The sequence below is a fragment of the Rhipicephalus microplus genome, unplaced genomic scaffold (assembly GCF_043290135.1).
Source record: "Rhipicephalus microplus isolate Deutch F79 unplaced genomic scaffold, USDA_Rmic scaffold_14, whole genome shotgun sequence".
NCBI classification, from domain to species: Eukaryota; Metazoa; Arthropoda; class Arachnida; order Ixodida; family Ixodidae; genus Rhipicephalus; species Rhipicephalus microplus.
Genome location: NW_027464587.1, coordinates 37986705 through 38008220, shown reverse-complemented (window position 1 = coordinate 38008220; position 21516 = coordinate 37986705). Strand labels below are relative to the sequence as shown.

The window sequence follows — 21516 nt, the reverse complement described above, 5'->3', positions numbered from 1 at the left end:
GTAGAGAGTTTGCAAAACGTGGCGAGCGATAAACGCTGCCTCTATTTCGACAATACATCTCTCTGTTTAGCACTTAGAGGTACCAGAGGCACGAAAGCCGCCCTATTCTCGAGAAGCGCATGCTTTCGGGTAGCGGCCATCTCCTCTCGAACCGTCATATTGAAACGCTCTCCGCGCCACTTACACGTGCTGGAAAGTGCGAATAGGACATCACGAATAGCCAATTGAATTTCACGTGCCACTAAACAAATCTGAGTATCAGGGTCATTTGGTATTATTAGCCTAGAAATACCTCTTGAGGAATGTCGTTAGGATAAAACCGAAAAATGAAAAGCTTAAAATGAGACTCGACAAGACGAATAAGAATGCTCAAGTTGAGTTCTTCTCTTTTTTTATTTGGTGTCATAATTTGCGCCCTTGATTTTAAAGATTAAAAATGAGGGGAAACTGCTGTTAGCTGCTAGATATAGGCACTACGTGTTTTTTCGAAACGAAATCGTTTGAAGTTACGCATGCAGATTTGATAACGCAGGCGAGTTTGGATATACGCGGTTTTTTTAGCTATTCTCAAATACTCTCCCAATGACCACGACCTCTAAGTCTGCGTTCTAACTAGCCACCCTGTTCCTCCTACGTGCACATATGAATCAACCAGGATCTACGCCCTCTATCTACGCTAGTGCCGCGGTGCGGAAATTGTGGGTGGCGTATGAAGCTCTGCCATTCAGTGATGCGGGAGTTTCATGACCAGAAAAAAAGTATTGAAGAACCATGGTAGAAGCCATGTTTCATTGCAGGCTTTATGGGAACTCGTACTGCAAGTACTTCCTTTTTTAATTTTTCTCGTAGTTTTTGTGGTTTATATTCTGCAATTCTGCGTGTACATGCAAACTGTCACGCATTTTGCGGCTGCTGCTGCTCCTGCTGCTACTCACAGGTGTGCAGGGGCCGCCTCAACCGGCACGAGCCCGGCCATTGAACCCGGATCGGGTTGGGCGAAGCCTCATCTCGTCGGAGCCGGGTCGGGTTGGGGCCAGGTGCCACACCTGAATAAAGCCAGAAATGTAGATGCTGTGACGCAATTGCTTTCCATCATGTAGCAATGAGCACACTAAATGAGCTTTCAGATTATCTAACCATTAAATATTCCTCCTGTGCAGCGTCTGAGGTGCTAACCTTCTTGAAAAACAAGTTCAAATGTACCAAGCGCGCTATGCTTCCGAAAATATTATTTGAAATTCAAGCTTACAGTTCGGCAGTGAATGGACTTTCAGTTTGGAGGGATATGTGATGCAGGAGCGCCGCGCTTCACTCAAGCTTGAATCATTGAACAGCTTGTTTTATTTAAGCGACCACTTGTAATCGATGTATACAATATGCCTTTCATGTGTCGTTTGCTAATCTTGAAATTTAATGTGCTGACTAAAGTACCACACTATCGGTAAAATACGCCTTGTCTCCCCTACAAACATTCAAAATGGCGAACAGACTGGGCCGCGTATTTGGAATTTCTGTCCCCACATTGCACGAAAAAGAGAAAACAAAAAGTGCGAGGAGGACGCCATCACCAGCGCCAGGATTGCTCGCGTGCTATCAGTTCGCCTCTGGAGGTGACGTGCTGGTGACGCGCACGCTGGTGACACCGCGACACCGACTAAACTTTTTAACCTGCACCTCAATTTAATCTTCACGTACATCGCTTCCTTCATCGGCTGCAGAACCATGCGTGTGCACGTCGGTGGAGTCCTTAGTAAGCCGCGTCCCATGAGTGTCGGTGTTCCGCAGGGCAGTGTACTCAGCCCCTTCTTGTTCAATCTCGCCCTGGCTGACATCGACGATTACAATACCCGTGCTCTTCTCTGTGATGTGCGCGTGGCGGTCCACGCGGACGACATTGCGGTGTTTGTGACGGGACCTGTGCCCAGTGGCCGGTGTATTCACACCAGTGTCCAAACCGTCCTGGATTCTATTGACGCGTTCATCACAGGCAGGAAGATGACGCTTTCACCGGCGAAGACGGAGGCGATACTGCGGAATCCCAGCTATGGCGCCCAGCGCTACACACCGAAGTTCACTCTCCAAACAATCTCCATCCCTTGGAAGAGGCGAGTGACCTACCTCGGAGTGCAGCTGGACCAACGCCTCAACTGGTCACCAGCGGTCAGCGACTAGCTTCAAAACGCGCGAAGGGTCGCCGCCGCCGCTCTAGCGCTCCTTGCTCGCGGCAATGGATGCACACCATACCTAGCTCTCCGCATCTACAACAGAATGGTGGCGGCGCGCATTTTGTACGGCCTACCTCTCGCGGCGCTTACGCGTTCCAAGTGGGAGACACTGGACGCAGTGTATCGTATTGCGATTCGTCAGTTTTTCAGCTTGCCCAGATCATCTCAAATCGGCCCAACGCTCGCTGAGGCGGGAGACATGCCAATGTCATTCAGGACCGATCTTCGAGCGCTAAATCACATAGAGCGTATGAAACGCTCGCGCCACGGACAGCAGCTGGTATTTTGGCTCTCCTCACTTCCACACTCATGGATGGGGCAATGCGCTGCAGCATTCTACGCCCTCGTCCCGAGCTCACCGGATGTTAATGACTATAGTGCCCCGCCCTGCCACCATCGCCCTCTCAAGATACGGACACGGTTACCGGGAGTGGCAAGCAAGTGGACGACGGCAGTGTGTGCGCTTCCCGCGGGGCGACTTCTCGCGGGAACTTCTCACGGGAACTTCTCGCGGGGCGACTCCTCGTCTTTACTACCGGTTCAGTGTTGAACGACGGTTGTGCCACGGCTGCGTGTGTGGTGCCTTCGCTGGAGCTTCACAATCAGTGCCGCCTCGCCTGCGAGGCTTCGTCGACGATAGCCGAAATCGCCGCGCTTGACTTCGCCGCCGATGCCCTTTTTCAACTGAGAGTTCCGTCGGTTGCCGTTCTCTCGGACTCACGTGCTGCTCTCGAACTACTCGCGCAGGACTCCCGCAGACCTCCGGTTGCTACGCGCATCGCGCGAAAGCTCGAAGCAGTGCAGGACCTCGGGTGTGATCTTGTGCTGCAATGGATACCGGCGCACGTTGGAATATCCGGCAACGAAGTGGCCGACGAGCTCGCCAAGGAAGCGCACTCTCCGGAAACCCCTGTGAGTACAGCGGTGAGCACACTTGACGTAGCGCGGCTTCGCACACGGTGCTCCGTCACCGCTCGCCACCCGGACCCACGAGTTGTGGCAGGGCAGCCTCCACGCCCACTCCTGAAAGCTGGATTTTCGAGAGAGGAGCGTGCCCTCCTTCTCCGAATGCGCATCGGCTGCTACCGCAGGGCGGAACGGGTTCATAGACAGTCGGGATGGGGAGACCCAAACTGCCGTCATTGCCCGCAGCCCGAAACACTCCATCACATTATCTTCAAGTGTGAGGAGTATTCGGACGCGCGCAGATCACTCTTCGATCCTTACAGCAAACTGAGACTCTAAACCAGCACTGTTGATGTGATTCTCTTTCCCCGTGCGCATACATGCCTGGTAAAGCGCGCGCAAGCTGCCCTCATCACCTTCCTCAAGACTTCTGCGCTATTTGAGCACTTGTGAACTGAAAGAACAATAGTGCCTCCCTATCGAGGTCCACTGGACTTGTATTAGTAAGTGCTACGGACCACAATTTTTTTCCGTACAGAGATAACGCGCTTCGGCGAGTGCTTCACGCGCTTTCTACGACACGCCAATCAACCCGTTGTCCTCCTTTCGATGACGATACCTCTCCGGCCCTTGGGAGCTTTCCTAGTCAGCTGTGCATGGCGCGTGGGGGCTTGTGAGTCCTTTGCGGGAAGCAGATCGAATGACCCTCGCCACTCTTTGTTTTTCTCTGTTCCAGTCTTTCCCTCTCTATATCTTTTATTCCCCATACCCCATTCTTGTGCTGACCTGTTGAGGTGCCCTTGTAAGGAGAGACAGTTACGGGTCGGCACTTCTCTTTTCTTCTGTTATAACCACTTATATATACCTCAATTTCAGCCATGCTCCCCGCTCTGCCTTTATCTCTCTCCGGCTAAGCGGCGCAGCCCCTGCCATAATCCATGGTAACGAGGAACGGGGTTGGGGATACACAATAGGGTAGCGAAGAAAAAACTTCTGTTCGGTGCTCCAGCTGCCTATTCAGATGCCGTGGAAGCTTCGGAGAGGGCATTGTTAGCTCCCAAGATTGCCCATTTCGTGTTCGTTTGAAGCAAAAACACGCGGCGAATTTTCGCTCAGCCGCCGATCTCTTCCGGAAACACAGAGAAGTGTTTACGGCTGTTCTATCGTGCGAAAGCACCCTCTTCCTTTCTGTGCCTTTGATGAATCGCTACCGTGCGGTGAGGGCACGAGCGAGTGGGTTTCGATAAGATGGCGATAGCACGGTGATGGTTTCAATGAGCGAAGAGGTTCCGACTTTACGACCTTCGCGTTATTAGCCCGACGCTCTAACCGACTGAGCTAGGAGGCCACATCAGGTTCCGACTGTCAACGTGAAGTGCCTCCACGATGCCTTCAGCACAGACCGCAGCAAGGCAACTAATGCGATGTGGATCGTCGTATTAGTTGCCTTGCTGTAGCTGCCGAGCCACTCGTGCACACCCGTTTGTGCAGATGTCGACGAGGAAGCCCTTCACGTCAGATGGGCCAGCCGAGCTATTTCGCACGTAAATGTGCGCGTGGCTGCCATGTCAATCGGAACCACGTCGTTGACCAAAACATGCTTCACGTTTGATGTGCTAGCGTCTGATTCAGATGTGAGCGCCTGGGCGTCTGCCACAACACTCGGAATCGCGTTTCTGCAAGGGCAGTTAAAATTGGTATGGTGTGTGACAGAAGCGCGATGCACGTGACCAAACGTTAGATGGTAATTTCAAACTTTAATTCGCACATGAGCGTCGACCACGCCAGAAGTGGCGCGTATGATGTAGTGGTTGATTGAATGAAAAAAAAAACAGTCACTCTTCCGCAATTCTTGCTGGTAGCCCGGTTAAGCTCAGCTATTACAGGGAGAGGAAAAGAGGGACGAAGAAAGGCAGAAGGGTAAGGTAAAGAAAGAGTGTGGCGGCAGGTTGTGGGTGCTTCCGTACGATGGAATAGCCGGGAAATTTCCGCACATTCCATCGTGGGCGCGTGTGTGCGTCACCTGCACGTCACCTACAGGTGTGCACGTCACCTACAGAGAGGAACCAATAGCGCGCGAGCAATCCTGACGCTGGCACTGAGGCCCTCTTCGCCCTCTTTCTTTTCTCTCTTTCGTGCGATGTGGGACCAATAATTCCAAATACGCGACCGGGCCGGGCTCGGGCTTTTGTTTTTTATACGTCAGGCCAGGCCAGGCGGTTTAGCAGCCCTTTAGGGCAGGCCTTCGACGCAGCCAGTGGGCCCGAGTCTATAGGCTCGAGAACGCAGCCAGTGCACTCGTATACGATTGCTGCTGTATAGCTGCACAACGCGGGAAAAGTAAACCCTTCAAAAAACATTTATTCCAAAAATTAGTAACTGCAGCGTTTACTGCCCGATGCCAGCCTACATATGTGTCGCTTATGTTCTACCGCGTAATGTAATGTTGCAAGTCATGTTGTAAATATTCGAGATAGCACGCGTCGTCATCACTATACTCAGTTTTTCAAGGTCAGTAAAGGTTTTCTTCTTGCGTAGGTCACGGGTTCCTAAATCTTACTATCTCTGTAGTGACATATCATGTTATGCTGTAATTACGACACTCCTTTGCAAAACGTTGAAAAAGTATGCTTTTCTTGGTTTAGTTGGGATAACATTATTGTATTTGGCCTTGGCGCCCGCATGTTCAATAGTAAGGCTTAAAAATCTGGGTAGAAGTTCATGGCGGCTCACGGATACGACGTGTGCTTCCTCAAAGTATATCGGGTCATATATAGACTTAAACGGTATACTATTTAACGGGCCCACAACGCTGCATTGTTTTCTTATTATATGTACGCGGCCTGTACAGTTGTCAGTGCTAACTAATGCATGTACTTTGTTTGCACCATCTTCATTTCTTTTCATATCGGCGTGATTTTGACTTAAACATGTAAGTCAGAGCCAACATTATCTTTAGTGGCCGAATTAGCAGCGACATGTCGCGGTTATTTCAAGTTCTTTCGCATACACCGGTCCTTATACTAAACGATCTTATTTCACGTTTCAATCCGTAAGCACAGTGCGCGTGGTACCACCCTATGTATTTAATGAGGATTCACCAGGTGCACGTGGAGGCCGTTCATAGTCGATTGGCTTGGATCATACAAAGCGGTGGCGTGAAATCGGCTGATAACGACAGAAAATGAGCTGGATCGTTAAGTTTGTTACAAAAAAGAGAATAATATGGGGACGAGAGAAGCATGTAGGGAAGGAGGTTTTAGTTACTTGGGAAGGGAAAAGCATGCAGTCTTCTTTGTCCCTTCATACCCCGTTTCAGTTCCCTATACGGCATCAGGGGTGTTTCAGTTCCACTACCGTGGGTGGCTATTTGTTGATCTAACTGCTGCGCTTCGTTTTTAGTGTGTCGGTAAGGAGCAGCGGGATTCACCCGATTTTTTTAGGCATGCCCATTTTTATGATAGACTGTGACCACATGACACGCCATGATGGCAAGAGGTGCCGAAAAGCCGAGCCCCTAAGGTGCTTCACGCTTTAAAAAACATGAACTGAGGAGCCGCAAGAGAAAATGTTTGTGATACGCATAACACCATGATACATTCACAACAAGCTATGAAATGACCTGCACCTTTCTTGCTCTATACAGAGCCCCATTTAGTGTACGTAATAAGTGGCGGCCGGTTCTCTTCGGAGCGTATGCCTTCTGTCTGTCTAGTTAGTAGTTAGTAATCAACCACATAGTTCACAATCGCAGGCGAGCCGGAGCAGAATGTCGTGCTGTGGATGGACCACCGCGCCGTGCCACAGGCTGAGGCCATAAATGCGACTGGACATTCTGTGCTTCGCTTCATGGGCGGAAGCATGTCACCCGAGATGCAGCCACCAAAGCTCCTGTGGATAAAGCAGGTGAGCGGGCGTCAGTTTAGCCAACTTTTAGGCATAGCTGAATGATGCATTTCCGAACAACCACTGCATGCGAAGTTCAAGTTGATGTCACCACCAAAAAGTTGGGTTATTAGAAATGGGTAAATCAATGTTTATGGTGTTTATAATGTGGCTAATAAAATTGTTCTGCTGTTACAGGACATAGATTTTATCCTGTATTTCCCAAAACGTCTCTGGTACCGAGCCTCGTTCAATAAACAATTCTTGTTTCACTAACGATGGAAAGCAACTTCTTACATATATTAATCATTTTTGCATGGAAATGGTGTCTTGTGACAATATTGTGTCGCAACCACGCAGATGCTTTTACTGTTTTATGGCAGAAATGGCACGGCATTTCGAGGAACATTCCAAATGAAGATGTGTTCACAGTGTCATCGATGCCGTCATGGTCCTCAAAAAGTTTCAAAAAGATCCCATCGCGCTTCATGTGCGTTGCGTTGCGCTGTAGAATCGAGAGAAGGCCTACGAGAGAGAGAGAGAGGCTTCTTCGAAGGATTTGTCAAGGGGAGCGCATCATTGGCAGCTGGGCAGCAGGCAGAAAGGGGACAGACTGCCCATGTCTCCTTCTTCGAGCGCACCATGGGCAGTTCAGTCACAAAAGTGGTGCTATGAGCGCTGCAGTAGGTCGCTAAAAGCCTAACGCACCCTATCTTGATATACTATGTGGCAGTAACGCGGGTTTGGCTGGCTCAATTAATTGAATCAGCAGAGGGGGCTGAAGGCTCAGTGTGACATCTCTGCCAACATACCTAGAACTCCGCAAACCTAATGTTGCAGCACGCGTTATATCTGCATTTGCGCGTACACTGTGTTACTGAACTATTTAACATTGCCTACGGTCAAGGGAAGAGTATGACGGGCCCATCGGGGATCCTATACGTGTACAAGCTGAAGGCTTCAGGTGACAACACGTCTGATCAGCCTTGTTTGTGCCAATCTTTCCACTACTCTCATACATTGGGTGCGTTTTCGTCATATAATATTTTTCGAGTTTATATCACTGCGACAGCATCTCTTATATTACTTTAATTTCTTATAGCATGACTTGGCGTGCTTAATTTACGAACAGTTGCTGTTTCATAGTATGAAGTATACATCTGCTAATATTCCATCACAATTAAAACGTCGTAGAATGCTGATATATTAGACTTGATGCGCCTAACAATGTCCCTGTGTAAGAGGAAAGGGCTGCTCAATAATAAAAGAAACTTGGCTAATCCCAGGGTAAAAAAATTGTTATAACACGAAAGTTAAATTTGTCTTTACCGAGGAAGTTGAGCGTTTTTTGGGCATGATTTCGACGCAACGGCGAAGAAATAATTGCTACAACAACGAATTGTAATGTCATTCGAACATCGATAAGCAGCTTGAAATTACATTGAGCTCTTCAAGCAGAAAAAAGCATGATGAGAATACACAGGACGAGCGCGGACTAACAACTCGCACAGCACCAAATATGCTCCAATTGAATGCACAAGTATTCACAGTAAAACTGTCATACACAACTGTCAGAATTCTTACTTTTCATGTGTGAGCAGCGCACTCTTTTCGTACATGGCGAAGTGACCTTGATGCTCTCTTTAATTACTGTAACTTCAAAGCAAGCTTCCGTGGAAGCACAAGAGGTAGAAAGCGGCCATGAGATAAGTGCGCGCGCAGGGGGGCACCGTGTGGGGCGACGACAATTAGAACCCGCCGAACGCTTGCCTTTCACGCAATCTCGCAAATGGCGACGAAAACGCGCTGAAGTTGCTCAACTGTGAGGACCACAAATGATATACAGTGAATATAAATGGCTTGCTGTTAGCTAGTTGTTCAACGTATGTTGATTGATTGATTGATATGTGGGGTTTAACGTCCCAAAACCACCATATGATTATGAAAGACGCCGCAGTGGAGAGTTCCGGAAATTTCAACCACCTGGGGTTCTTTAACGTGCACCCAAATCTGAGCACACGGGCCTACAACATTTCCGCCTCCATCGGAAATGCAGCCGCCGCAGCCGGGATTCGAACCCGCGACCTGTGGGTCAGTAGCCGAGTACCTTAGCCACTAGACCACCGCGGCGGGGCGTTCAACGTATGTTACGTCGCTATGTGATTTCGCGCCGTGCCTGTTGAAGCTAGAGATTTTAGGTTCAATGCCCGGCTATAAAACTTTTTCTCGTTTTATTCTTTGCAATCTGTTGGCATATGATTTACGACGTCGTGTTCGAGAAAAAAAAAATACGTCCGCGAAGCCATGGTGGACCCCGGCATAAAACACCTTCGTCCTAATATATATGAATTTAACAAGTGCGGCAGATCCCACATAACTTGGGGGTCTATTTTATTTGAAGCATGCGGACAAAAGGTGACTGTGGTATTTTTTTATTGAGAGAAAACTTATTAAACAATACTGAAAGTATGTGAAATGATGTACGCGCAGACATATGTGCAATAGTCACATATGTTTTATATAAGCAGTTATTTATGATTGCGTAACGATGACAACAGGAACATGGGTATTCGAATACCCGACACGGTAAGTTGATATGTAATGTATGTGCTCGCAATGGTCTGCGACGGTGCTACTTGCATAGCCTTCAGTACATGGCACTTAACTATAATTGACGTTATTCTGACGTGAAGGCAGTATCATAATAATGTGATGTAGTCTTTATAAATTTACATAGCCAGAACTGCAGCCACAGTTGATGTTACACCAACATTAGTGTATTTTTCAAAAGCCCTTCCGAGCCCCGCGGCGGTGGTCTAGTGGCTAAGGTACTCGGCTAGTGACCCGCAGACCGCGGGATCGAATCCCGGCTGCGGCGGCTGCATTTCCGATGGAGGTGGAAGTGTTGTAGGCCCGTGTGCTCAGATTTGAGTGCGCGTTAAAGAACACCAGGTGGTCGAATTTTCGGAGCCTTCCATTCGGCGTCTCTCATAATCGTATGGTGATTTTGGCACGAAAACTCCAGATATCAATCAAAAGCAGTTCCGAGACCAGGCGTGGTTGTATGCTAGAATACTTGTATACCATTCACAATAATTGGGTTAAAATACGGCTGGGACCCTGATATTTATTCTGTACATTTGTCCATTCAACGCTGCCAATGTCGTTTTTTTTTCTGAACACTCTCACGTTGAAATGACTACTGTCTGTTCTCGCCGTGCTTGCAAGAGTAGACAAATTGTCAATCACCTGTGGCGCATACCCGCATACCGTAGCCCGTGGTATGTGCCGTAGGTGTCGACAGAAAAGGGTTCGACGACGAACACGACAGGATTGCCACTTTATTCATTTCAGGACCGGCGAGAGATGTACGTCAAGCCATCTTATTCTCGCGTACATATTTTGGCCTACCCGAAGTTAAAAAAAAGGAGATAAAAAAGCGCCCGGACGTGGGCGGATCGATCGATCGATCGATAGATAGATAGATAGATAGATAGATAGATAGATAGATAGATAGATAGATAGATAGATAGATAGATAGATACGCTCATAGTGTCAGCAGTACACGAATGAATCCTGCGCATTTAATAACAACATCTATTGTTACCTGTGCCACACGATTGGGAAGTCATCTACAATTAAGTTTTTAAGCGAAACAGAAAGCTTTTTTGGAGACAGACAGACAGGCGGACAGATATATAGATATATGAAGAGACAGATAGACAAAACATCTGTAATCCCTGGAAAGATTAGCCAGCTTTATCGTCTTGCTTGCTACTCTAGCTGTCAGGTTTTGGCTGCGGTATGTGCACTGTTGTCTAATATGAAAGGGAACAAGCGAGTGCTTGGCCAGTGCTCTGCGTCTACTGCCTACAGCACCATCAACCGACATATAAGAAAACAAGTTCGCTCTAGGCGGCATAGTACGCTGCGAAGGAGCGGTAGTGTATTGTAGCAGCGCTTATCCGACGGCCATGACTCTTTATTTGTTTTGCGAATAGATGACGACAAAAGTGGACATGCTTTCTTCAGTTTCGGTTGTAGGCAGCTGCCACAAAGCGCAGGCCACGCGCTCGCGCATTCCCTCTCATAAAAGACGACCATGTACAATGATGGTAAGCGTGCGCAGGATTTCCCTTTTTTGAGAGAGAGACCACCGTACCATCGCAGAGGCCCTCCACTCCTCCGTTTCCTCCACACTCAGTTCGTGGAGTCCAACGGACGACGTGCTTCACAGTGGAAAAAAAAAACACATCAAAATTAGCGTTACATCATTGTGCCAATGACCTGGCATTTGGTCTCTGGCATTTTCGAAATGAAGAATAAAAGTATACAGTTCTTGGCATGCAACAAAGGGGGTCTTCGGACACCACTATGGTCATACGCCTGCGTGGCACGGCATTAATTGAGTAAAGCTATGGGCAGCGTGGCGTCTCTTCCCTTTTCTGGGTCATGCGCCCGTCTGTGACAGGGATCAGATACACACGCAAATAAAACGCAGTCGCACGTGAACGCACATGCGCGTACACACATATACAGAGTGCAGCCAGAGTTTTAAAACATGCCGACACATACAATAACGAAGCCATCAAATGAATGTTCCTAACCGTTGCCGAGAGTGACTCTATTTGTCGTGTCCCGATTAGTTGCATTATTAGGCTACCTTTAATAACTAACTTTGTAAACAGAAAAGACGGGCTACATGTTCCAATGACAAAGTTGTTCATGCGATTGCAAAACGTCCCACTAGACAGCTTCAGAGTTTATATATGCTAAATTTAGTGTTTTTCCGCTAACTTAGAATTCCCGCGAAATACAAAAAAATACCATGTTAAAAGCCCGTTCATGCGCCAGTGATTCTCGTGCACGGTGATTCTCGTGCTCCCTAACGTTCCCCGCACGAAAGATCGTAGCGTTTGCCGGTTATGTCGTCTCGACAGGGCCATGATGATGCGGGTGGCTTAGTGAACACGTTTTGCTATGGGTCACAAAGGTTATAATCGATGTGACTGCTTATCGTTGTCATGACCCAGTGCGAGGGAAGCGCATTGTTCATACGCGGAATGTTAGACTCCAGGGTAGTTACGACGTCTTATCTGTGACAAACATTCGTCCGCAAAGCCATGGTGGACCCCGGTATAACCCGGCTCGGACCCCGGCACGCCATGGGGTTTATGACATGGTATTTTTTTCCGCTGGCGTTTGCAGTTAGCATTAAACACTAGTGAATAACAGATATAAAGTTAGAAACTGTCTAGGCGAATGTTTTGCAAACCGATCTACAACCTTTGTTGGAATATTTCCCCCCCTTTGTTTCTACAAAAGTTAGGCGATTAAAGGGACCTAGTTAATAATGAATCAGAACACTAAAAATAGTCTGACTCATTCCACGCAATGTTCAGCAACATGCTTTTTGGTCGCGTTGTCATTGCGTGTGTCGGCACATTTTAAAATTCTGGCTAAAGATAGCTGCTGCACCCTGTATATATATAAAATGCACTATAAAGCTTCGTGAAGGCGAGTACTGCTAAAAAACGCCAGCAGTGTTTTGGTCTTCTGGATCACCTAAGCACTGTTTTCGCAAGGAAAAGAAAGATATCGAAGCGTGAAGGTAAAGTCTTGTTGCGAGTGTTGTGCTGCTCTCAGAATCTGTCGTTCTGCGCCGTCACACATGCAGGTAATGTTTTATGTTCCCGAGTGGTACATGCATTTGTTGCACGTAATATAGAGTCCAACTGTTGTGTCTAAAGTAGTTTATACAAGTCATTCGTAGGTATCATCAATAGCTTACCGAGAAGGAGCTGTGTCCTGCGCAGAACATTCCCTCGACCTGGGAGTGCATCGGTCTGGCCATGGACTTGTCCGACTTCCTCACGTGGCGAGCCACAGGCTGCGCGTCGCGCTCCCTCTGCGCGGCCGTGTGCAAGTGGACGTACCAGGCATGTACGGTGCCCGGCTCTGATAAGAAACATGGCTGGCAGGACTCCATCTGGACTCGCATAGGTCTCGACGAGATCACGCGTGATGACTACAGGATAATAGGTGAGCATAAGCATCTGCATCACTTGAAATGAAACAATGACTGGAGTGTTGAACTGGTGATCACAAAGCCAACTGTTTGATTCCCTAAAAAAATTGCCTCTTTCTAAAGTGGCCAAGACAAAAGCGTTCATCTTCCTAATTGTTCACACTTTATTCACAAGCACGTGCACCCAGAAATTGCGAAGCGTAGACGCACGAGAAAGGCACGTAATACACAAATCCAGCGCTTGCGTGAAGTGTCTGATCACCCGTGCCTGGCTTGCGCTTAGTCATTAAGACGTAGCTGCATGTGTAGCGTACCAGATGTAGCTTGAATTGCCAACGCCTTTGCGCAGCAGTTGTTCGCACACACGTTAGTGAATCACACCTGTTCGCCAGAACTGTTCTGGAGTCCTGTCTTTAGGGTTTCTGCCTCGATCAATGTTCCATATTGAGGCTGATCCAGTCAACATATATGGTAGTTTTGATGGCCCATAACCAGAAGGGGGGCATAACAGGCCTCAGTCCCCTCCCCCTCACTTTCGATAGAGGCGGTGTTGCATTAAATATAATCTAAGTGTTTTTTTCAAATATTCAAATCACACAGCAAGTACCCTCTCCTCCCGAAAAATCCTAGTTACGGATCTGCAGTAGGATGCTCTGACGTATTACGGTTGTGAGCGCAGGCCAGGAAGTCCTGCCGCCAGGCGCCCCCTGCGGAAGCGGTCTGAGCACGGAGGTCGCTATGGAGCTAGGACTTGAGAAAGGCACACCTGTGGCCACTTCGATCATCGACGGCCACGCCGGAGGTCTTGGTACAAGTTACAAGTATGGTTTATGCATGGGCGTGCTCACAAATCTCGGGAAGGGGAGCGGCGGAGGTGGCGGCCATCCCCCCAATCATTTCAGCGGGGCACCGAGCCTTTCCAATGCCACAAAGGCTGTGGTCATCTTACACAGTCATCTGGCTGTGGTCATCTTACACTCGCAAGATTTTAATTTCATCTGCTCACCTCCCCCCCTTGCACTTTGCCTTCTCTTAGAATCCAGTCTGTTACTTTTAGTTAAGAGTGGTTATCATGCGTAGCCACCTATGCCTTGCCCATGTGTAAGCCTATGTCCATGCGTATTTCTAATTCTTGATTTCTACAACGCATCCTTGAAGGCCAGCTCCAGCAATTTTTAACCATGTTCCTTAGACGCTGACTTCATGGGACGCCAGTAGAAATACATGGCGAATTGCACTATATTTTAAATAAGCAAGAATGTGCTACGCCGAAACTGAAACCCAACTTAGCAGTCTGCCTTCACTAGTGGCAAAAGTTGAGGAAAACTCGATGTTGCGCAAAGCATGCCGGTCCTGCCATCGTGGAGTAAGAAAGCTCGGCGAAAAGCGCAAGCTCAGTGGAAAGGTGACCACGCCGCGATAGTGGTACGATGTCAGTGGAAGCTTTGCTGCGTGCACATGTTACTCACTGCTATCGCGCAACGACAGCTTCGAATAAAACGCATCTGCAAGCCAAATACAATAGCCATTTATCTACGATGAAGTATATAGCTCGCCTGTTTAGCTATATGCATGCGTGGGAGCGCATTACACTTCTAGAGAGTGGCATCTCTCCATCATGTGGCTGCTGCTATCTGGAAAAGTGCTAACTTCATAGTTAACGGACGAACTGATTCTTTTTAACACTGTCATGTAAAGTGCGTAAGTTTGCAAATATGGGCGCTTGAAAACGTGTCAGTAGGGTCTATAAAAATTTACGTCAAATATGAACAATGATTCGCACGACGTGCAGCTTACCATGCACTGATAGTCCCGGGATTAGCGCAGATTCAGTGCCGCAAACCAGCACACGCTAGCTAGAACACTTTGATATCGAGACAAAGGCTAATAGCTGCGAGTATTTCGGAACTGTTCAGGTTACACCCGAAAAAGACAACAGACAGGGGTGTTATACCCGAGGAATAGAATGCAGACACAACACATCACTTACCACATATATCGTGCATGCAGGCCCACAAAGAACTGAAATTCGCGCGCCGAACTAAGGAAGCGTTGGCCAAACACGCGTGATAGTTGCCTTACGGACCGTAGACGATGTAGTGGCGCCTCAGTTTTGTAACTTTTCTCGTTTTGCCGTCAGTGACATCATGTTGACGCATGCTACTATCAAAGAACGAGCCGCCGTGGCTCATACTTGTTTTGGCTGGGAAAAAGGAGAGAACGTTTCTGTTGCTCTGGTTCCAGTAAACTCCTGGCTGTCGGCCCTATTTTGCTCGTGATATTATTGGTGGAGGTGCTGAATACGTGTACTTCGAAAGTGTCAACCATCTTGAAGACAGCTACATCACCCAGAGCAAGAAGCAGCCACAGCCTGCGTGGGTTACACCCTGAATTTAGTCCCTTGGCATCGACACCCAGAGAAATGACAGCTCCGATGACCAGCCAAGAGGTCCAAACAAGTGATGCCCCTGGTTCTTCTATCTCGCATGTTTTTCATGCGCCACAGACACCAAAACCATTCCATGGAGACAGCTTCGAATATGTTGATGACTGGCTCTGATACTTTGCTGGGGTTGCCAGTATCATTGAATGGGACCATGTTTACAAGCTGCGCCGAGTTTACTTCTACTGGTAAGATTCTGGGAAGACGTGGTGCGAAAACCATGAGGGCTCGTTTGCGACGTGGCAAGAGTTTAGCTGACAGTTCCACGTCGCCTACAGCAACCCTAAAAGAAGGAGAGGACTGAACAAGCCATAACCTGCAGGAACCAGCAGCTGAATGAACGCTTTTCCGTGTTTGTCGAGGACATGCTTCTGCTCTTCAGGCGTGTGGACCCCAGCTGGCATGTCTGAGGAAAAGAAAATACGGTATTTTGTGCGTGCAAAAAAAAGAACTACTTTTCATTGGACTCTAGCGCAATTTACCGACGACCGTTGTCGAGTTCATAAGTGAGGCAACCACGATGGAGAGTACTCTGCAGCAGCGGTCGTCACAATACAAACGCCACATTCCGGCCACGGCATGATCTATCGGCTCTGACAACGAGAGACAAGCCCTCGCAAACTTCAGTCGAAGTATCATGCAAGATGAATTGTGACAAATTTAGGCAGTCGGATCCCATCTACTTGTACCAGCTCTCGCGGATGTAATCAGACAAGAAGTCTGACAGGCAGTCGCACCACTGGTGCCAATCGCACCACCAATACCCGAGACCCCAGTCCTCACATATGCCGCGGCATCGCGATCCCCTGCGCCACTGGCTACAGCTCCCGGTATGCGGACAATGTACTAGGCTAGCCCCCATTCCAGGACACTGCTTCAAGTCTGCCTCTCAGCTCACGGTTTCCAAGCGCACGCTCCTGTCTGCTGTCTGCCTCAAGACAAAGTGCTAGCTAGGCAAGCACGCGGTGCACCTCGGATAACCATCCGCTCTGCTATCACTGGGGCATAGCGGGCCACGCCACGTGTTCCGGAATTGCCAATACCGGCCACCTTGGTCTCCGTGACTTCCACCTTGATGTTTGATGCCCACGCTACAATGAGTGTCTCCCTAAAATTGAAGCCTATCTTACGGGCCAGCGAACTCCTTCTACTATTTAACGCCACTAATCAAGCTCACCCTAGCCTCACCCAGTTTGCCCTCATTGTCTTCCGCTCCTTTAGGAGCCAGTCATAAAGTCCCCGCAAAGGAAACTAGAAATGGTGAATTCTGGGGGTGAAGTCATGGTCCGACAAACTGTTAAGGACCTCTGTTCGACGCCAGGACTTGAAGAAGAGCATTCTGGTTTTTCATCGTTCTCTGACAGCAGAGGGATCATTTCTGCCAAAATCACCATCTTCTTCGGCAATCATGCTGTTAACGCCTTCGTCGACACCGGTGCCGACTATTCCATAATGAGCACGACACTGGCATCTGAACTGAGGAAGGTTACCAAACCGTGGCAAAAACCCCTATTGCGCACGGCAGGTGGTCATCTGTTGATGCTTACTGGTATGTGCCCGGTGCGCATTTGAATCCGTATGTCGGCATTTACAGGGTCTTTTCTCGTATTGCGCGTGTGCTCTCCGCCTATCATACTGGGGACGGACTTTCTTCGTGAATACGGTGCACTCTTCGACCACCGTGAACCACTTGCCTCGTTCAAGGATCCTTTTAGTGCTGCAACTGACCTACGCAATCCCCAAAGAGAGCACTCCATGGTACCGAAGACTCTCCGACTCACCAGCTTCGAAAGCAGACTTTATGTCAAAGTGGAATCAGGACATGACGTGTGTGACACTATAATTATTGAGGCCCAATTGTTTCTCCTTATTTAAAGACAAATCTGCGCTGCCCGAGGAATCATTAGGCCTAGCAACAGACATGCTCATCTGCTAGTCACGAACTTCAGCGAAGAATATCCCCACCTTACGAGAAACACTGCAATTGCATATTTTAAAGAACTTGTCGATGCCCAAGGTTTGTCCACGTTAGCTTCACTTTCATGGAATAACTACCCTGACGAGACCTTCGCGAGCACGCTCAACGTAAACGAGGGTCTACCTTCAGCACAATGAGAAAGCCTTCTGCATATGCTCAGCTCATTTCAAGAATGCTTTGCAACTACGTCAAAGGTTAAACAGACGCCACTTGCTCAGCATCGTATCATTATGGAACCCACCAAGAGACCCACCCGACAACAAGCCTATAGGGCGTCGCAAAAGGTGACTAAGTCCAGGAGATGCTTGAGCACGACGTCATCCAGCCATCGTCCAGTTCCTGGGCTTCGCCAGTTGGGTTAGTAAAGAAGAATGGTACGTTGTGCTTATGCGTTGATTACCGTAAATTAAACAAGATCACCAAAAAGGACGTTTGTCTTTTACCCCGGATAGATTACTCACTGGACCATGTACGCAATTCCAAAAACTTTTCTTCCATGGATTTGCATAGCGGCTACTGGCAAATCGCAGTGGACGAGCGTGATCACGAAAAAACGGCTTTTATTGCACCCGACCACCTGTACGAGTATAAAGCCTTGCCTTTCGGCCTATGCCAAGCGCCAGATACTTTCCAAAGAATGATGGGTATGGTTCTCACACGGCTTAAATGAAAATCATGTCTTGTTTACCTTCATGGCCTCGTGGTTTTTGCAGACACGTTCACACAACTCGTCCAATGCCTTCAGGCAGTTCTTCAGGCAATTAGAACAGCGGGGCTTTTCCTTAAACCCGAGAAATGCCATTTTAGATACGAAGAACTCAAGTTCTTTTGTCATGTTGTGAGCCATGCCGACATACACCTAGATCCGGAGGAAAACGGCGCCGTTGCCGCCTTCCTTGTGTTCCCAAATAAGCGCAACCTACGCCGATTTTGGGGGCTCTGTCGGCGTACTAACGGTGCTTTGTCAAAAACTTTTCGAACACGGTGTCAAATGCAAAAAACACGGTGTCAAATTTGTTTGGGGTCCAGACCAGTGCCATGCGTTCCACACCCTCCGAAACCTTCTCCAGGCTCCAGCTGTACTGGGTCATTTTGACGAAAGCACCGACACAGAGTTACACACAGATGCCAGCAACCTTGGACTAGGAGTGGTGCTAGTTCAGTGGCATAATGACGTAGAGCGCGTGGTTGCTTATGGGAGCAGAACGTTATCCCCAGCCGAGAAGAACTATTCTACGACAAAAAGCTCGAAGAATAGTCTTGACCATACAAAGTTCCGCTCTTACTTGTATGGCTGCCCATTAAGGGTAGTTAGCGACCACCATTATCTTTGTCGGCTCCCGAATCTCTAAGATCCCTCAGGTCGTCTAGCATGATGGAGCACAATTTGGGTGCACATTAAAGAACCCCAGGTGGTCTAAATGTCTGGAACCCTCCACTATGGCACCTCTCATAATCTTGTGGTGGTTTTGGGACGTTAAACCCCAGATATCAATCAATCAATCAATCAATCAACTACGATGGAGCCTTCGGCTACAAAACTTCGACGTCAGTGTCGTCCACATGTCTGTGCGGAAACACACTGACGCCATCTTTCAGGTGCACCAGTCGAAAATGCGCACACTGACCTTGAAGACGACGACACTATTCTTTCTACCGTATCACCTACCAGCTTGGCTCAGCAACAGCGTCACGACTCGGAGCTCATCCCGCTCATTGACTACCTGTTCGGGCACAAATGTCACCCTCCTGGAAGCATTGCACGCTCGCTATCCTCCTTTTTTTCCGAGATGGAGTGCTGTATAAAAAAAAACTTTGATCCTACACAAGTTACGCATGTGCTTGTTGCGCCAACCACGCTTCGTGGTGACAATTCACGTGCGTGTCACGACGAGCCATCGTGCGGACACTTCGGCTACACACGCACGCTGCAACGGATTCGCTGCTCATACTACTGACCATGTCTCGCAAAGGCTGTGAAACACTACGTTCACACATGTTGCAAGTTTCAGTGACATAAGAATCCACCTTTACGACCAGTGGGACTGCTGAAACCAATAGACCCAACGAAGTCACCTTTTCATCAGATTGGCAAGGACTTGCTGGGATAATTTCCCACGTCTTCGTCTGGAAACTGGGGGATCGCGGTCAATACTGTCTACTTAACACGCTACTGTGAAACAAAGGCCCTTCTAAAAGCTACCGCAGCAGACGTCGTCCATTTTTTTGTTAAAAGCATCGTCCTACGTCATGATGCACCAGCTGTCGTCGTAACTTATCTAGAGACAGCCTTTACCGCATAGATGACGCAGGAAGTCATGTGGCACGGAACATCGTTAAGGAACAGCTTACCACCCGCAAGTAAACGGGCTCACTGAACTACTTAACATGACAATTGCAGACATGCTGTCAGTGTATGTGGACATCGACCACAAGAATCGGGACAATATGCCTCCTAACATACGTTTGCGTATAACATCGCTGTTCAAGAAAGTACCGGTTTCACACCTTTTCACTTAGTCCACGGTCGCGAGGTCACGACAATGCTCAACGCCATGCTCCTGTTTGACAACTTAGGAATGTATTACACGAATGCCGCCAAGTTTGCGCAGTGCGCAGAGGAGGCCTGTCGATTCGCTCGTCACCGCATCCAGCGTCCCCAAACCACAGACGCACGCCACTACAGTCTTCGTCACTGTGAAGGTATTTTCAAGCCTGCCGGTGAAGTCAGAGTGTGGACACCTATCCGACAGTGTGGCCGTTCAGAAAATTTGCTTTGTCGCTACTTCTGCCCTTACAAGGTCGCATAAGATGTCTCACCGCCGTTGCTTATGATGTTCTCCCAGAAGGCCCTTCGAGACGTTCCCGTCGGCCGCCGCAAACAGAAGTCATCTACGTTACAACGCTCAAACCTTACTTTTCGTGCTGCGACTCACTAGTGGAGTGACTGACGTTACCGGTGACTTTGCGTCTTTCTTTTTGTTTATTTCTTTTCCTTACATTCTTCCCTATTTTTCCTATTTCACTTCACAATCCGACTTCGTTATTTCACGTAAAGCCAATAATTTTGCTTGTATGGCAACCTTCGTCTCGTTTTATTTGTTTGCCTTCATCTGCAGCATCGAGACGATGCTTCTTTAGAGAGAGGATAATGACGAATGCCAGCATTGAAGAACAAGCCACTATGGCTCCTAATTGTTTTGGCTGTGAAGAAGGAGAGAATGTTTTTGTTGCTCTGGTTCCAGTAAACTCCTGGCTGTCGGTCTTGTTTTGCTAGGGACAATATGCACAGTGTCGCCAATACTGTGAGAAGCCAGTTGGGAGAGTGGGCAATCAATAAATTCATTTGTTAAGAATTTACGAGTCTATTTGTGTAATTTGGCATAAGTAACGGAAACATAAATACGAACGTACCCGGTGAACATTGTTGAAATTCATTGACATCAAAAAGGGGCTGAGGTAGCCCCTTCAACACCAACTCTGCTCCCTGCTTCCTCATCTAAGTTACACATATAATTTTCCTCTCTGTTGCTCTCTTTGCAATCCTTAGTGAAGGTTGAGTGTTCCTTTTATAGATCCTGGTTCCTTGCTCCGTAGATGCAACAAGCTTGCTTATTGGGCGAGCTAGAATATGTAATTCATAATGGTATTAGGCGCAAACACTATAGCCAAAGAACAAGTGAGGGTACAAAAATGTAGTGCATTCGTTCAACCCAAGATTATTTGAAATTTAATTCCAAAGGCACGTCGAAAAACCTTATCATTCCCCTTCACATCTATTCCTGATTTCGATTGTCTTCATGCTTAAGCAAATGTCATGGGCTTCACGGCACTTCCGAAAATCTGAAAGCTTGGAGACTGGGGCTTCTTGGTAGTATGTGATTAATTATAAAACAGATTGAATGAGCACAGCACGCACAGAAAGAGAATGCACGTAGCGCTAAATTTCAGCGCTGTGTGCATTTCCTGTCTGTGCCCTGTGCTCCTTCGCGCTGGTTTCTAACCTAAAAAGACCGTCTAGGTTTTCGAAAACGAGATAGTTTTCAGAACG

General features: G+C 48.1%; 1 protein-coding gene across 3 annotated transcripts in view; it reads left to right on the top strand.

Moving 5' to 3' along the window:
• LOC119180906 (FGGY carbohydrate kinase domain-containing protein) overlaps positions 1-21516 on the top strand; it is a 141378-nt gene that overhangs the window by 7073 nt on the left and 112789 nt on the right. For 2 of the 3 annotated variants that reach the window (XM_075882989.1, XM_075882988.1), the window contains exons 3-5: positions 6886-7037; positions 12833-13058; positions 13724-13852. In XM_075882989.1, the coding sequence (XP_075739104.1) occupies positions 6886-7037; positions 12833-13058; positions 13724-13852 (507 nt within the window). The remainder of the gene's footprint in view (positions 1-6885; positions 7038-12832; positions 13059-13723; positions 13853-21516) is intronic. The other variant, XM_075882990.1, reaches the window with a different exon arrangement.